At 35.7% G+C, this 17,917-nt stretch overlaps 1 protein-coding gene across 9 annotated transcripts in view; it reads right to left on the bottom strand.

The window, feature by feature from the left end:
* ZNF280D (zinc finger protein 280D) overlaps positions 1–17,917 on the bottom strand; it is a 50,536-nt gene that overhangs the window by 20,070 nt on the left and 12,549 nt on the right. For all 9 annotated transcript variants that reach the window (XR_008438982.1, XR_008438983.1, XM_053988235.1 and 6 more), the window contains 8 exons: positions 14,656–14,773; positions 8,087–8,196; positions 6,247–6,476; positions 4,144–4,301; positions 3,584–3,684; positions 3,343–3,489; positions 2,652–2,786; positions 950–1,194 (listed from right to left, as the gene is read on the bottom strand). Coding sequence is in view for 7 of the 9 variants with exons in the window: in XM_053988235.1 (XP_053844210.1) it covers positions 950–1,194; positions 2,652–2,786; positions 3,343–3,489; positions 3,584–3,684; positions 4,144–4,301; positions 6,247–6,476; positions 8,087–8,196; positions 14,656–14,773 (1,244 nt within the window). In the remaining 2 variants the exon portion in view is untranslated. The remainder of the gene's footprint in view (positions 1–949; positions 1,195–2,651; positions 2,787–3,342; positions 3,490–3,583; positions 3,685–4,143; positions 4,302–6,246; positions 6,477–8,086; positions 8,197–14,655; positions 14,774–17,917) is intronic.

Below are 17,917 nucleotides of genomic sequence, written 5' to 3'. Positions count from 1 at the left end.
CTTTGCTTTTACTTGAACTATGATTTCATTATGATCCTAAGAAAAAAGTGAAAGTTAATATAAGCATCCGTTATTGGCCACTCCTGGAAACAAGAGATTATGCAGTGGATGAGAACCTCCAACTTCAGCTGCTGCTGCTGTCTCTATGTACTTGAGAAGTACTTCCAATAATTATTTCCATCCATCACAATGCACAGAAAAAGCCTTTGGCTTTTCTATCACCTCAATCTAACCCACAAACTCTCAAACAGCTACAAAGCAAGAATATAATCCTGCTCTTCCTCAGTTTCATTGACTGTTTTTGAATCTCTCCCAGAGCTACCCACTGAGAAAGTTAGAAACTGGAGGGGTGACATCTTCCATCTCTAACTCATGCTAACTCACCATAACCAATGAAATTACACTCCAGTGTAGTAAATAGTCCATACAACAGAAAATTGTAACATAAGGACAGTAAACCCCAATAAACTGTCAAGGTAAGGACAGCATTCTCCCAATAGCTTGCTTTTACTTCTTTCATTTTTTTTAATTAGCTCCCTAAAATGCTGTATCTCCTAGGATAGACAGGATTTTATCTTTTAACTAACAGGTTCAAATAAATAAAACAAAAGGGAAAAAAAAAAAAAGAGAAAAAAGAAAAAAAAAAAAAAGAAAAGAGAAAGAAAAAAAGGCTCCATGCAGAGAAAATTTCTAAATGTGGCACAGAGAAGTTTCCAGAACACTTGTTCTTCTCTCATAAAGTAGTCTGCCATCACCAAAACCAGCGAATGAAGATTCAGAATTACAACCACAGTAAGAGTAGCTGGAAAGTTTATGCATCTGCTTTCTTGGCAAACCTGAGGTGCCAGATCTTCTGTATTACAATATTAAAGCTACTGAAAGACCATTAAATGATTAGTTATTTATGTTCAAATTGTACTTAAAGACAATTTTAATGCTAGTATTTTACCTTAGATTATGAAATGCTATATTTGTAGGTTCTTTTTTTTTTCTGCTGTTCGTCCATGCATTTTGTTTCCTCGATGTAGATTGTTTTGACTTTCCTCTTGACTTGCTTGTATTAGATTTGTTATGATTTTTAGTGGTTGTATTTCTAGCTTTAGGTGATAACTGAAATGTGGAACTGCTCGTACTAACAGAAGATGTAGCTGATGATCCTGACTGATGAGATCCCAGAGACGCTCGAATAGTCACCTACAATATGAAATTTTTAAAAAATTCTGTTTAGATATAAGCTCTCCAAGTTCCTACTTCTATTTGTCTCAAAGTTTAAGCCACTTTACAGCACAAATCATAGCACAAGAAACTCTCCTGATTAAAGTTTACTTTGAAAACTACAAAACACTGAAAATACTGTTGGACTAGAGTTAACCTCTAATAGCCAACTGGATGCTTCAACAGATCATTTTGGTCAAAATAGTTAGTCATGGCAAAACATGCTGTTTTCTTTCCAGAGCTGCAACTGGCTAGATCCTGCTTTCTTAAATGAAAGAAATGTAGCAGAAGTGTCAGGCCAATCAGCCCTACTAATAAGAATATCAAACCACCCCATTAGTGCCTGGATTTAACAAAATAGTCCTGTGCCTTACTGCCTCATGATGAGCCAGTCTACTCCCTTCAGATCTGTTTGCTCCTCATCCTAGAACTCCAAGGTTTCTGACCTCTTATCTGCTATTATTGAACTCCTTTGTCATGCTCTCAAATGTGGTTTTGACTCACAATATGACTCCTTTTTCAGTATTATCATTTGCATCCTGTCAAGGTCTACTAACATGAATTTTAACATAATCTAAACTTTTACGGGTGATGAAGACCCTGAAATCTTTAAAAAATTGAGATATCATCACAGAGTAAAGAATTGGTGCTTTACATTCCTTCTGCCAAGCAAGACAATCAACACCAACTGAAGTAATTTCCCTTCCTGATCCTACAGCAAATTAACTGTGAAGAGCTGATCAAAATGTTAACTTCTCTTCTTCCTTGCAACTGAACGGACATATATTTTGACACTCTACTAAAAAACTGTTGGAAATAGTCCCAAAAGCTACAAGAAAATACTTGTCTAAGTAGTTCCTTCTTGAGAAATGGAAGACTGACTTAAAGACAGCATAAGTGGTCTGAGGGGACCCAAGTTTTGCTCATATACCTTCAAATGCTGAACCTAAAGACCTGGTGAACCCAGTTTTAAGTATATATATTCTCTGCAGAAGTAGGTCTTGCATTTTTATATGGTTTTTTGCCATCACCTTCCCTAAGTTGAAAAATCTTTCACAAGAAATGATACAGAAGGAGCTCCCAGCAAGGAAGTATAAATGGGAAAGCACAAATTAACCATCTGCTCAAGAAAGCAGCAGCTCTGGCTGGACTACTGGCATATATGTAGGTGTATGGAACAATGGGACAGAAACCAAACCACGCATCACCAGGAAGAAACCACAAACTGTGCCTGGTGATTCTTCAAACAGGAACATTTTTTAGAGTTTTAAAGATGAGGGAAAAAAACCCAAAATCTAACACACACAAAACAGTACAATCCCAACACTTTGTTTGGGAAAAAAAAGGAGAAAAGCACTTCTTTCTATTCTACTCTTTTCTCTACCAAGACCTTTTTTTTCCTTTGTCCCCTTAAGTTTTCCTGCATGAACACTCACCTTTGTTCCAGGAGGCAAGCCTTCTAATTGCTTGGGTTTCCTAAATGTTCGGTGATGCTGAGTCTTGTGATCCATTTTTTCTTTGCATGTTAAAAACTGCAGTCTGCATTTAGTGCAACGGTATATTCCCTTTTTCTGTTAAAGACAAATGATAATTTAGAGTAAGCATGGGTGGCATGACAAAACTCTAGCCCTAGCTTGTCTCAAGCAATGCTCATGCAGTTCCTAAAACATCATCTAAACAAACGAACTCTTAATACTATGCAAAGATAAGATATCCTGTAGGAATTAGATACTTGAAAATGCAAGGCAGTACAGTTACTAAGAGGAGGAGGAATCAGATTCCCAGTTACAAGACACTTCATTTTTTTTTTTTCTTTATTTGAACTAGTGGCAGGTTTGCTAGTAACCTCAAGAAAAGCAGAATCAAATCACTACAATATAATGAAAAAAACAAATAGCAAGAAGATTCTTCCAAGGATATTCAGAGATTACTTTAAACAGGAAGCTTCTATCACACAAAAACAAGACAATTCCCTTAAAGATTTCTGAAATTCTTCTAATGTATTCTTATGAACTATTCTTACCCAGTAACAACCATACAAATCAGTCACATTTGTTTTTTCAAAGAGAGATTCCTTAAATGTGTTTAGCACTTTTCTAGCATTAAGGATTGAAAAGATCTGCTTACCTGATGCCTCATGTAATGATGCATATACGGTGCTCCAATTTTAATAACTTTGAGGCAAAATGGGCATAGCAAATGTTTTGTGTTTTCATGAACTGTTCTAAAATGTGTTTCTACATCTGAAAAAGCTGAGGATCTGTAGCTGCACACCTAAAACAAGAAGTTAGACTTATTTGTTACAAATTTACTGACAGTGAAGACAGGGGAGTGGTGTAATCTAAATACAAAAGTCACTGTCAGATACCTGGCAAACATACGGCATTTCACCTGGCTTATGATTGTCCTTCATATGTTGCAAAAGAACTTGCTCAGTTTCAAATGATAATTCACAGATTTTACAAATTGCTAGAAAAAGTGAAAAACAAGAAAAAAGTAAAAATTTTATAGGGGTCATATGTACATAAATTATAATACAGATATATATGTGTGTGAAATGTATATATCACTAGAGGTAGAGAAATCTAATGATTATTCTACTCTTTAGAAGAAATTCCCTGTACAGTTTCAGAAAGCCAGGAAGGCAAGGGCCTTAAACATGCGGTCTTAAAGTAAAGCTTTCAATTAAAAATAAACAAATAAACAAAAAATGCAAGGAAAAAAGCAAAGGCTTTTTAAAATACTTTTTTGCATATATATTGCTCTCAAAAGAAAAAAAATGGGCTCTGTTCCTCTATTAAATCTCAAGATTATTGTTATTCAAGTACAATAGATTTATTCTGAAATTACAATCCAGGAAATAAACGTTGGGAAATTTCTAAAAATTTTGGCTTAGAAAAAAATTCAATGTGACAGGATCCAACTCACTGGACGACTCGTAAGGCGTGTGTGTACTCTCGATGTGGCACTGCAGCTGGAATGGCGTGGGGAACTGTCGGTAACAGTGCTGGCAGGTGGTGTGGCTTTCCCAGCTTTCACTGCTTTGCTTCTCAAGCTCCAAGTGATGTTTCATGTGGTTCATAAACCTTTAAATTATAGTGAACAGGTGCAAAAAACTACATTTTAACATTCCCTATACATATCATATGCAAGATGTACAGGATTCTTTAGATATTTTACTCTGTAAGGACTTCTCAATTAAAAAAAATTAAGTAATAAGTGTTTGCTAAAAAAACAGGCAACAAACTTAAAGCTGACTAGAAATCTTGACTTTAAGGAACACACACAAAGTCTAAAACATGGTTCTAAAATTAAATCTATTACATTTCTCATGTTTTCTTAGACAAAATTCTTGCCGTGAAATATAGGGAAATAAGTAAAGACAACAAGAACACATCAACTGTTCAGACTTTATTCACCATCAGCAATCTCAAAGCCCCATTCTGAAACACGTGTAACTTTAGCTCTGCTGAAAACTATTACATAGCAAGAATGTATCTGCAATTTGGACATGACAACTGTATGTGAAACCACAGCAGGAGTTCCAAGAACGTTCTTTGTCTAACACATTTAGGCCTGACGTTGAATTATGAAGGACAGTTATCAAAAATGCCACTGTGCAGCCAACATTAAAAGAGTGGGAGAAACTGGTATGGTACTACTTTAAGTTACCAGCTTTTCCTCATTAATCAGTCCATCTGTCTGAAGTAGGAACCTATTCTGGCTGAGAAGTCCAGGCACCCATGTTCAGTTCATCAGACTGAAGAGGAACTATTAAACGTAAGTCACACTCACAAAAGGAATGTAGACCTTGGAACTGGAAAAAACAAATGAGCAAGGGCAATAGTCTCTTGAACTCAAGCCTGGACTATCATGCAGTTGCTTAAAAAACATAAACAAGAAAACCAGAAAAAGTCAACTGAGTCTATCTAGTTCTCTAAGCAGAGAAAAGAAACCGACACTATTACTGCATAATACCTTAACAGAAAATTATTGCAATGGTATGTTCAACCACAGATCTTTTAAAGAAAGCAGGGGATTACCATGATGAATCACTTTCTACTTTTCTGAATTTTAGTCAAAAAAGCTATACTTTAATTAGGATGGTAAAGATGTATTTATTTTGTCCACTATATACAAAGGTGCAAAATAGACCTCGGAACAAAAATTCTTGAATTATAGAACTATGGAATAAAGCTACAAGGTTACAGTCAAAATTAATATGGTTAAAGTCAATGCTATGGAAATTTAAAAAAAAAAGGGCTTGTACATTTTTAATCACTTGCTGTGGAATACATAGGCACCACGGCACCAATTGCTTACAGTATAATGCTGAGTAGAAAATAGTGCCTATTTCATGATTAATAGCAAATGTCATTGTTTTAATTACAGAAAACTTGTTTTTTTCAATAATATGTGTCTAATGTTAGCATAAACCTGCTCATTTTAACTTGCAGACTGTGCCCTTTGAAACAATAGCCCATTTTTCAATTTTACATTCTGCTACTTCAGCTTCCCTTGAAGAGTGCATGTAAAAAAGTTCAGTGACCTTAACTTCCAAAGGAACGATGACACAAATTTGTCTACCTACTAAAACAGCTTACAGGGGTTTTATCAGCATTTGGAAGTAAAATTACTCCAACAAAATAACAGATGTTACATAAGTGAACTACTGACTATTAGTCATTGTGTGTCCCTAAAGGGAATTAACACTCGCATCTACCAATATCACCATCAATCCAGATGGCAAATTCTAAAATCCTTTGTGTTGCCCTTTCTAACCCCAACGTCCTACAACTACTCTTATCAAAACTCTATGTTTATGTTAGATACCACTAAAACTCATACTCTAATCTGTAAAAAGTTTCAACTTATGGCCATACATGTAAAGTAAAAATTAATTCAATTTCTGTTTGGTCATCCAATATTATCAGTTTTCAGTATGAAAGGAACTGTACTCCAGAAACACAAAATTTTAATACATGAGACTCTAAGTGATTAACAAATAATTAAGGAAATGAGTTCAAATACCTTATGTTATTTTTAAGAACTTTGAGACAACTGATGCATTTAAATGTTGTATGAGTCTTCTGCTCCTGTTGTACCTGCTGGAGGTCACCTTCATCCTTTCCATAGTAAAAGTCATTAACTAACATAATCAGCTTTCCTTTCTCAGATTCAGTGGTCTTGCTTGTTGTGCTCAAACAGTCTGTTTTGACCATTTCCGAGAAAAAGTTATTTACCATATCTGGACAACAATACTGGATGCAAACAGGGAGAAGAGATGGGACAGAAACAAAGGGATCAGTCTCACCAAACTGCATCAATGACAATAGCATTTTAAAAACTGAAGGCACTAATGAGAGTTGCAAAGCTTAATTATCTGACACACTGAGCTTAGTCACATTCAATTTTGAACAGTGACTCATCTTTAACTAGTGTTTAAGTAATAAAACACTACATATTATAAAACTGAAGAGGAAGATTTGCATAGGTTCACGTAAGATAAATTTAATCAAGAAAACAATAGCAGTGTTGCCTTATTCTTGCAAAAAAATTCTATTTCACTTACATTTAATAAAAAGAAAGAAATAAGCAGCTTTCATGCAAGTATTTTGCTGACAAGCGCAAGTTCATTGAGAACTTAATGGGAAGTTTTGTCCTTTATTTCTTAGAGAAGAATGTATGTTGAAACCTTCAAAAGTTCTTTCCAGCATTAGTAAAAAGTTCTGAATTCTGAGTCACATAATATACATTGTTCAGGCTTCTTTATGTTGAAGTATACATAAAGAATGCTTAGTCCAAGAGCCATCTCGTGAAACTTCTCTCTTAAAAAGTAAAATGTACTTCATAAAGAAGATGCTATGAAGTTTCCAACAAAATTAGAATGTTTCAGAGGACAAGTTTTTCTCCTGCCAAATAATGGTTCTTACCATGCAGGACTACTTTCCATAGGCCTACTAGTAAGGAGCAATTTCCTGCTGTAGAATTGTAACTCAGTATCCTAAGTAAACACACTTCTTCAATGGTTCCTTCATTCAGTTGATGTACTCAGTGCAAAAGCTATTCTGTACAAATAATGATTAGAAAAAGTTAAAACCCTTGGGTTTTTTTCCACTGCTACCTGTATTTCTTAATTATGTTTCAGAGCCAAAGGAGACAGCAATTACTGTTTAGGGTATGTAAATCAGAACCATCTGTGAGAACAGTAACTGAGATCCTCACAAATTTGTCTTATACAGTAGCTGATACTCCTTTTTGTTTTGGATATTCACGTTGTATACAGACTGCAAAGCCATTTCTCTGTCCCTGAAATGAAATACATATGCCTGAGAATTGTGAGGCTCTTTGCCAAATGATAAATATTTTTCAGGAAACAATGTTTCCAGAAATAGTAGTAAGTAGTTCCACAATCAAATTAAGTGATGCTCAGTTTCTGAAAGTTTTGTTTACCACAGTGTTTGAGTATGAACTACAAATTAAATTCTTCCCCACAGCTTAAAAACTCTTTTATCTATTACGTATCAAGTATTTTTATCTTGCTATACCAAGTGATACATCAAGAAAAACAGTAGGTTTACACTGTCATCTTTGTGTCAGCTACAATCTTATACAGATGTGGGTCACCTGGCTGCCTATTCTCATAGACACTTACCTTCAGCAGATTGGAAACATGAGCCAAAAGGTAGCAAGATTTAGAGCTCCCCTGCTACTCTCTTGCTCTTTATGACTGCACGACTTTGAGCATTTGGCTCTGGCTGATAGCAGACAGAAGCCAAACTAGCTTCCTATCAAACCATGGCTCTCTTCCATAACCAAAAAGAAGCCCACAAAGTTTATTCTAACGCTTACCAGCCCCAAAATATTTTACCTTCATATGATTTTTCAGAGGATCCATAAGATTGAAATGTATATTACATTTTGGACAAGCTCGTGGAAAAGGTCCTCCATTTTTAATGGTGCTGGATGCAGCATTTGTCCCTGAAAAAATTAGAAAATATAAAGACTCAGAATTCACAAGCAGAATACTCAATTTATTATTAGCAGTGGTAGTATTCAAGTAAAATATGCTATTTCAAATGAAAACTTTTACCATCAATAAAGCTGTAGTAACCATAAGCAGGCTTTACAAGCATCTGTTAACTATTCTTCCTTTTTCCCAAACTGACTTGGAGTTTGCTCTGTTTGACATAGACTGATAAACAGATTTTTAAAAAATGTTATCAACAAACAAGATAAAACACACAAGGAGATGAAGGCAGCATGATAGGAAGAAAGCATTTCTTCTGTGCACTACCAGCCCACCCCATCCTGGATAGGATGGATTTTTGATGTTTTTGTTTCACAAACTTTTCAAATGAATCTGTTAAAGCTTGTTTTCTGCCACAACCTGATCATCATCACAATAGGTATCAGATAACTGGTTTTGGAAAGGAATTTCACCCTTTGGTTCTCAATGATGAGGCTATTTCTCACTGGAGATTTGTTGGAATCCTGGCTTATTCAAATGCATTATTTCTGTTAAGCAAAGATGCCTTTGGAGAACCTAGAGAATAAATCCTCTAAATTAATAACTACTCCCAGTAATTAAAGGAAATAATGCTTCTCTTATCAACATAAATGATTAATACCTTTTGAGCAAAAGAGATATTAAAGCTTTGCATTAGTTTAAACTTTAATGAATAAACTAAGCTTTGAGTTTTCTCCAAACTGTCAAAAAACATCAGAGCAAGAGCTACTTTTCCAGATGAAATTCTCGTGCATTCTCAAGTCATTCACAGATTTGGAGGACTGCATAGTAACTAAGTAGTTTAGAAGTTAAACACAGGAGACAATACCTTAACAGTAAGAGTCAACTGTTCCCTGCCAGGACTATGAAAAGATGTAATTAAAAAAAAACAAAACAACAACATAAATATAAGGGAATTAGTAAGTGTATGAGTTAAGAAATGACCATGCAATGCTGTTATACATTTTTACATAAAAATAGTCCTGCCTAGACCATAAACAAAATGTAATTTCCCTGAAGATAACAGTTTTGCTAAGAATCATTATTAAGCAGAAAGTCCTCCACATGAGTGGATGGTCATGTAAAAGCTGTACCACAATACAACACTGCCAAGTCTTCACTATTACAGCTGGAAAAACATTTTGACACATCACAGCTAAGTGCAAACAGAGTTGAAGAAAACCAGTTCTGCAGCAAAACCTTGTGTTCTGCAGTGCTTCAGTGCTGGATTCTGTGACAGATTAGAAATTGCTATGCCAGCATGGGATGGCTTAGAGACAAACTCAGCAAAATAACGTTCTCAGTGAATACAATCTACTTTTTTTTACTGAATTTAGCAAGATTCTTCAGTTATCTTTTTTCCTTATAGGCTGCAGCACAATATCTATTTCACTCAAAAGAGGGTGGAGGCAATTTTTTTGCTGAAATGTTCATGTTATAGCCAGGTCTTTCTGGTATCTGGAAAGAGCAAATGAGCTCTAAATAAGAAATGCAAAAAAAACCCAAATCTGAAATTATTCCAATCAATCATTTTAACATTATAGGACAGAGGATGTCTTGAAATGTCTCAAAAGTCAAGAATAAATCCTGGCCTGTTGCAATCACTAGAAAGCACTTTTTGGCTCAGGACAAAAATGCACTTAATACTCTGAAAGAGCCAGACTAGCTCTCTTGTTGCAGGGAAGGAAAAATCTTTCAAATAACATCATTTCTTTGAAATAGACCTTCTCCCCACCCACTACTATTTCAAACTATATCAGAAACACTGCTGAAAAAAAATAAAAAGAGAGAAAACTGCAAAACACATTTTGCAATAATTAGTCAAAGTACAGAATCACAAAATAATTTAGGTTGTACCTTTGGAGCTGGTTTTCTATAACTTCCTAGACAAAGCAAGTCTAATCTTATGCTCAGAGCATAAGAGTCCTGTCAACTTCTGAATATCTCCAAGGATGGGGATTCCACCATCGAATTTGTTACTGCCTTGCCTGGCATTGCTAAAATGATTTTTTCCTTCATCTAATCAGAATTAGTTCATAAATTCAGCAGTCATAGAATTAAGTCAAGAATTCTTTTAATTTTGATTTTCTGGTTGGTTGTGTTTTGAAGTTTCAATCCCCTATACCCGTCTTTGACATAGAAAATCTGAACTAAGAGAATAAGGTCAGGGGCATTTATTTTTATAATCTGTCTTCGAATGACTAATTACTGCTCTACAGAATTCAAGCCTACCTACTAAACAATAAAGGTCTAAAATTTGAATAGGCAATAACCTTGGGTAAATTAATTTGCAAAGATATATAAATCCTTGCATAGAATAGCTGTTTTTATTTTATGGCATAAGAACAGTTACTTACTTACACTGCCCTAAGAGCATTAAAAACACTGACCACCTGAAACACTACATATGTGTTAGTTTTTTCCATGACACAGAAGCAGGACTGCCAGCTAGACCATTCCATCTGCCTACCATGTGAAGATCCATTTTGTGCCTGTGCAACTGTTGGACAGTTAGGTAACTTGGCAACAGCCAAGTTGCTTCTAGCACCAACCTCAATAAGCTTGGTCTGTTTTGGAGTTACACTTGCCTTTAGAAGTAGCAGCAGGTGTAGACACAAAACCACTCTCATTTAGACAGTACTCTAATTAAAAGAACCTCATTTTTTTCCCATAGTAATTAGAACACATTAGTGATTACTGCAATTTAGAGTCCGCACAAAGCAGTTTAAATATTTTCCTGAACTAATATGCCATACTGAAGTTAAAAAAATATCCAACTCAGACTGAAAGCCCAGGCCAGTGAAGCAGGAAAGAGTAAATGCAAGAGATACAGACCCACCTCTGAAACCCCAGTAAATCACACTGTGGCCATCTGAATTCATTTGGCCTTCTTTTAACATCTTGACCCACTCTAATCTGAGACAAGATGAGTTCACAGTAATAAAGTTAAGCTAAGCAGCTGCAATGCCCACTATCTGGAACAAGCTTTGTGCTTCTGATGAAAAACACCTGTCCTTTTTTTCCTGGTTCTGCATTAATGCTGTTTTAGTTTCTTATATAACTCTCTAAACTTCAGTTTGCATGCAAAATTAAAAAAGTGTTGTAACTTCTAATGACCAACCACAGCACATTTATCTGCTCTCTACTCCTGAAAGAACATTACATGTCCTTACAGTTTGCAGTATTTAGTCTGAAGAAAATCAGTAAAAACAAACAAACAAAAAAACCCAAAATACCACAAACAAAAAAGCAAAACAAAAACCAACAACAAAACCCCACCAAAAAAAAAAAAATCCACCAAAACCCAAAACACCCCACAACAAAAAAATCCACCAACAACTTTGAAATTGGTAGGTTCAGTGGCTGATTAACATGCCCATAAACAGTCAGCTCCATCTTGTCAGAAACCCATGTCTCTGTCACTGTAAGATTACCCTTGATGATACAAACTCAATACAGTGATCAGTCCTCAAGCAAACCTGAAAGACAGTTACAAACCAAGAAGTCTGAAGTGCCAGCACAGGTCTTGTAAACCTCTCTTAATGACAGACTGCAAATAGTCTTAAGACTATAATAAAATATGTCAAAGGCCTCAGTTCTGGACACAACAATCTAAGCTAAGGACGTTGTGGTCTATTCTCCCCACTACAATGACAGCCGCTCCAATGATTTCTCAGGGTGTAACAAGAAGCTCAACAAGTAGAGATACTTTGTGTCACAACAAATTATTCAAACTTCTGAGAAGAAACAAAATAGCCCTCTGGCACCCATAGTTATGTTTACTCAGTGGGAGCTATCTAAACTTGGCCAGTAGTCTGGAGAATCTCCCCATTCAATGCACTTAGGCAGACTCCCAGCAGGGAATGCTGATGAACTTCTTGGAGAATTTGCCACACTGTGCCTCAAACATGGGAAAATGTAATTCACTTGATATACAGATACCTAAACATCCTAACATTCTCCTTTGTAGTAGACCTTTCCTTCTTTTTGACATAAATAAACATATTAAGCTTAAATGTCTCGCCCTATGCATTGTTTGCCTAATTTTCATTCATTCACAAAATTATCAGGTTATTAATTAGATGCTATTACTTCCTAGGGGGGTTTAATTTACCCACACTCACCATGTTCAGTATATGAGCTGCTTACACAGACACGTGTCATGCTCAGCAAAGGCTTCCATAGAGCTGGTATGACCTTAGCATTCCTTTGTATCACTTGAGGCTATTTGAGCATCTAGCCATCAACCTACAGCAGGAACTGCTGCTCCTGTGTATTAAACTATGTGTAGCTCTGCAATGAGGGCTAGGGAAAAGACACAAGGTCTGACAGTTTACATGGATTTTCAGTGAAGTATTTTATTTGACTGCAGAAAACCCTATTTGGAAATAAGGACTGTTTTCATATGTTAAAAATACTGTTCATAATTCCAATTTTAAAAGCTTAATACATCTGTGATAAAAATTTTGAAGACTTTTATATATTTATAAAGGTGAGTAGTTGTCTACACAACTCTGATTAGTAAATTCTCTTTCAGAAGAACTATAATAATACACAGGTTTGCATTTTAGTTCTGTTGTTCACAGCAATTTCTCGTTCCTCCAAGTGGGTGAAGTTTGTGTGGGAAGTTTGTGTGAGATTGTTCTCTCAATACTCTCAGAAAGCAAGCTACATTTTACACACATCCCCAGTGCCATCCGACCTGCATGGAAGAGTTACCAGTGCCGTTTATGCGAACACCATCACCTATTCAGCAGCCTAAGAAGATGCTTGGTTAGTGTCCATAAGCAACCTGCCATTTCCCTGCTTAAAGCTCAGAAAGAAATATTTATGCTATACTGAACTAAAAAATGTTTTTCATGATCCATGTGCAAAAGTTATATTGTCCTGCAGAGCATCAAAGGCCAGTTCCCAAAAGGATTCTGCTTTTAAATACCACATTCCAGAATGTCTTGTGCTCACAGTGCTGTATTTGAATTAGGGAAGCATAGCACCAACACAAGCAAGTATGCTTTGGCATATATGAACATGAATTTAATCTCATTACATGGCCTCACCAAGCAAGCCAAACCACACAATACACAGACACTTCCTTTCTGCAAAGTGAAATGTATCTTAAATTTTCCTTCTGTGTCAAAAATATTAGTGTTTCAAGCTACAATAATAAAACTTTTATTTTAACTTTCAAATCCTATTGCCATCTTACAGAAATAAAAAATACATAGACTAAGTATGGCACATTTTAAATGCTTTGAATTGCAACTCTCAGTGCTTTTAAGCATTTTATTTTTTTCTCAGCGAGAGACTCATACAAGTATACAAGCAAGTCTCCAAAGTTCAAAAAACCAAACCCACAAACAATTAAACTTTAATACCTGTCCTTTGGAGAACAAGGGCTGGAATATTGAACCATTTGCAAAAAACAAACCATTTCTTACTTGACAAAAAGCTATTTAAGCCAAGACATCAATGGAACGGCTGAATACAAGCGAGAAAATACACTGCTAACCCTTCACCGATACATTTCTGGAGTGAATGCCTAAACTAAAAATGCAAAATCATCACGTGAAGCTGAGCAAACTAGCTATCCCTCTGTCCTACCTAACTTCTTAACATGACCAGTCAGGCCATTCACCTGTTACCTCAGGGAAGAATCAGAAATCATTGTCACCCATAACTTAGAGACAGAAAAATGGGATTCTGGTCAGTTATTACAAAAGTACAATCCTTCAAAAAGGAGGAGGGAAGTCCCAAGTTGTAGTCTTCTTAAGACTGAATACACTGCATGCTTCAAATCTACTTCATCTGCTGTGACACACTCACAAAAAAGGTGCCTTTTGGCTTCTTTTTAAATAGATTAAATTAAATATTTACTGCTGAAAAGCTAGTTGAAAAAAAAGGGTTTTGTTGTCAAATTACACACACTCTCCCTTCCCCTCCTTTTCAGGAATGATCATTTTGATCCCATCTACTCCAACTCCCGCATATAGCAGCCAGAAAACCAAGATCATCATTACAGGGAATCTGTCCAGCAGACTCAGTTCTTCAGGTACTGTTCACAGCCCCTCTTTTGCTAACAGTCTTCTCCTATTCCCATGGGCCAAAGAGTGATGAGTATACTGAAAACAAACCTTTACCTGTCAATAAAGATACACTGGATCTGGCACTGCTTTTTCCCATCTAAATGAGCATTACAAGAAGACATCAGTTGATTTTATAGTCAGTCTAATGCATTGAAAACCAGTCTGACAACACAAGACCCCAAAGGTTATTTCATTAAACATTATACAGTGTTATGTACAGGGGGGAGAGAAAAGTAGCTATACTATATTCTAGAAATCCTATTTGAAGTTATAACCTATAGATCTGAACTAGAGTTAAATGACATTAGGTTGGCTGTTTCTCTTATCAACTACTATAGTTATACCCACCTGTTACATTCACTGCTGGCCCAGTCTGGTACTGTGGAACTCCCGAGTTCTGTCTCACACCAAACAGTATACCAGATGTATTATCTGGTGCATCTGGTGGAGAATCCATAATATAATCCTAATAAGATATTTTCAAGAGGGAAAAGAAATTTGAAGTTTAATATTTTTTTTTACTTGCAGGCTTCAAAGGGTTTAAAAACAAATTATTTCTTAAAAGTACTCAGAAGAAAATCACGTTCATTACAATCTCCCCAAAATAGTTTCTTTTGACATTTTAATAAAGTTGCAATTCTCATCAGTACTTTTTAGTTTTTATAGGTGTGTATTCAGAATAGTAAAAATAATTGTAAGACCTGGGAAAGACCATTTAATGAAACATCACTAATCTGTTTGAATTGCTAATTGTAAAGCAATTGCTTTTGTTCCAGAAAGTCTGATGATGTTTCAAATTATACTTGATTGTTTTTAAAAAAAACCAAATACTTTCTTCCTTCAACCTAAACTCAGACATTTGCCTGTTACTCCTGCATAACATCTTGCTGCATTTCAAAAGATCAAAAACCAGAACTCAAAAGTAGCACGAACTTGAAGCAAGTAGAAGCTTCTCAAAGCAAGGTGGTATTAAGATCAAATTCTACTAAGTGCTCAAGCTTTAATAGAGTAAGGGGTATCTATAGCATCTTGACTAGGAAGGGCACTAATTCCTGATGTCATCAAGGTTTTTTTTCTTTTATGTAGAGTAACTTCAGAAGATTTTCTGAAAATAATATAATCAAACCCTCTTTTCAAAGTCCAGCTAACCTGGTTCATGTTTCCCAGCACCTTGTTAAACTAAATTTTGTGCATCTCCAAGTACAGGTATTCTTTCACCCTTCAGTTTAAAAGGTCGGCCCTTTAGTACATGTAACCTAAAAAACTAAATAGTCCACATTTCTTGTCTCCAGCACTGAAAACTGTTAAAACAAAAGAGTTCCACTGATCTATAACAGTAGTAACAGTTCCACAGTTACTATAACAGGTACCATTTGGAGGAAAAAGAAACATGAAATTTAGTTCTTCTTACAAATATTCGAAGTTAAGAGGGTGAGGTAGGAGGAACCTTCAAGATTCATCAATACTGGCCACATTTTAATAGGCCATTCATCCTAGCACAATCTGAAACATGAAATATTTTCAGGAATAGCAGTAAGTAGTTAAGAAAAAATGTAATACAGTTAGGTTTAATTTTAACAGTAAGGTAGAAATGGAAAAGTACTGGCAATTTCAACTCCGAAATAATTCAAATGGTTACACTTCATCAAGCTGTATTGCAAAAAAAAAAAAAAAAAAAGAAAAAAAAAAAAAGAATTGACAAAAGTAGGGCTATCTTCCTTAAAAAAAAAAAAAAAAATTTTAAAAACCATCCAATACACATACAGAGACCTTGTCATCAGTGAATCCTTGAGACAAAGGCCAAAATACGTTTTGCTGGGGGGGGGGGGGGGGGAATCAAGCTCATAAACTGTTTCCCATTCACAATTGTGCTACTTATTTGAAAACATCCCTGAGCAAGTTACCACATCTTTAACTACCACGATATACACCAAACTTAATGGAAAGAGATCTAAAGGAGTACAAGTACCTAAACAGGTATGATAATCTGGTTTAGGACTCCTAAGTACCAGAACAAAAAGGAAGATGCTGCTCCCCATCCTGCCTTTTTACTGTACATCTCCTTAAATGAAGACCCTTCAGGACCTTAATAAAGAGCCACTCTTTCTTCTGGGGAGTCACCTAATCCACTCTAACCAAATTAAAGCTAGATGTTCAGGAGTAGCTGTGGAAATAGTTACTGAATTTCTGTGCTGTATTTGCTATGAGTAACAGCTACATGAGCTGCAGTCACAATAGAGCAGGTGTTACTGAAGTCACAACAGTTTCAGAAGAGCCAGTGAAAGGATAGCAAAGCACCTCAGTCTGCAGGCCACATCTCAAGCACAACTAATGCTCAGGGGATAAACCTGTCAGGCTCTGTGTGCAGAGCCCTGTGCAGACCATTTACATTTGAAATGTGACCAATACAACAGCTACATACAAACACTGCATCTCTTACTAGTCTGTAGATTCTTTGCTTTTGTGTCCTGCTAATATTTTAATTTTCAACAAGACCACAGTTTGGGTATTTTGATGGCATGGATACATCTCCTCAGTATATACTAAACATATCCAGCAAGCAAAAAAACAAAAACAGACACACTGAAAATTTCATTGCTTAATTTTCAAAAAGTCCTTGTATTATTTTAACATAATTTTGCTCTGTCATTTCACATAGAAATCCTCCAGTGTTGTCCAATGCTTCAGAAAACAAAATGTTTAAAAAAAACAAAACAGCTTTACCACATTGATGAAACAAAAAACAAAAAAACAAAAAAACAAAACAAAAAAACAAAAAAAAAAAAACCACAAAAAAAACACAAAAAAAAAAAACCCACAAACACAAAACCCACCAAAAAAAAATTAACTAACATGTATAGGTGCTCTCACATGCAGAAAGGCAAAATGCTACATCTTTTTAAGTTAATTTCCTAGGGCTCAAGTGAAGAGAAGTATTATACCACTATTTTAGTAGTGGTGACTACTACTACTAAATACTACTACTATTTCTCATTACTACTAGTGACAATATTGGGTTCATAGTCTGCATCCTAGATTTTCAACTGTGGAAGCCTATATGGCAATTGGTAAACAAACCCACCCTGAAAAATTACATTGGTAATACTGGACCTTTGTTCTCTCAAAATGACCTAGGAACAACCAGAACCTGAGTCACACTGACTGAGAAAAGAGCCTAGTAAGTAAGGGAAAGACAGAATTGGCTGCAGCTTAGTGGAGAGCATTCAGAGCACTGAATCACAGAACATCGTCACTGCTACGGACAAATTTTTCTCAAAGAGGATAGTCCTATGCTATGAAATGCAACAGTAGCTCTGACTGAATTAAAATTGCTGCAAACTGTATGACTGAAATAAAAATCAACTCTGAACTTCTGGAACTGCACAGCAGTTAGTAGTACACAGCATGTAATACAGTAACAACACAAAAACCAGACTGACTTACTTAGGAAGTCAGAGAATCAAGCTTGTGATTAGAAAGGGGTATTTCAATGATCAAACTGGAATACCAAACATTGACAAGAGGCAAATTATGGACCTGTTGAGAAATTGAGGAGATATGTGTTTCAACCCAGTCGGCAATCAAAAGCAGCCAGTTCCCACAGAAAAAA

The sequence above is a fragment of the Vidua macroura genome, chromosome 12 (assembly GCF_024509145.1).
Source record: "Vidua macroura isolate BioBank_ID:100142 chromosome 12, ASM2450914v1, whole genome shotgun sequence".
Lineage (NCBI taxonomy): Eukaryota > Metazoa > Chordata > Aves > Passeriformes > Viduidae > Vidua > Vidua macroura.
Note: the sequence above shows the minus strand (reverse complement) of the source record. Positions and strands in the feature narration are given on the sequence as shown.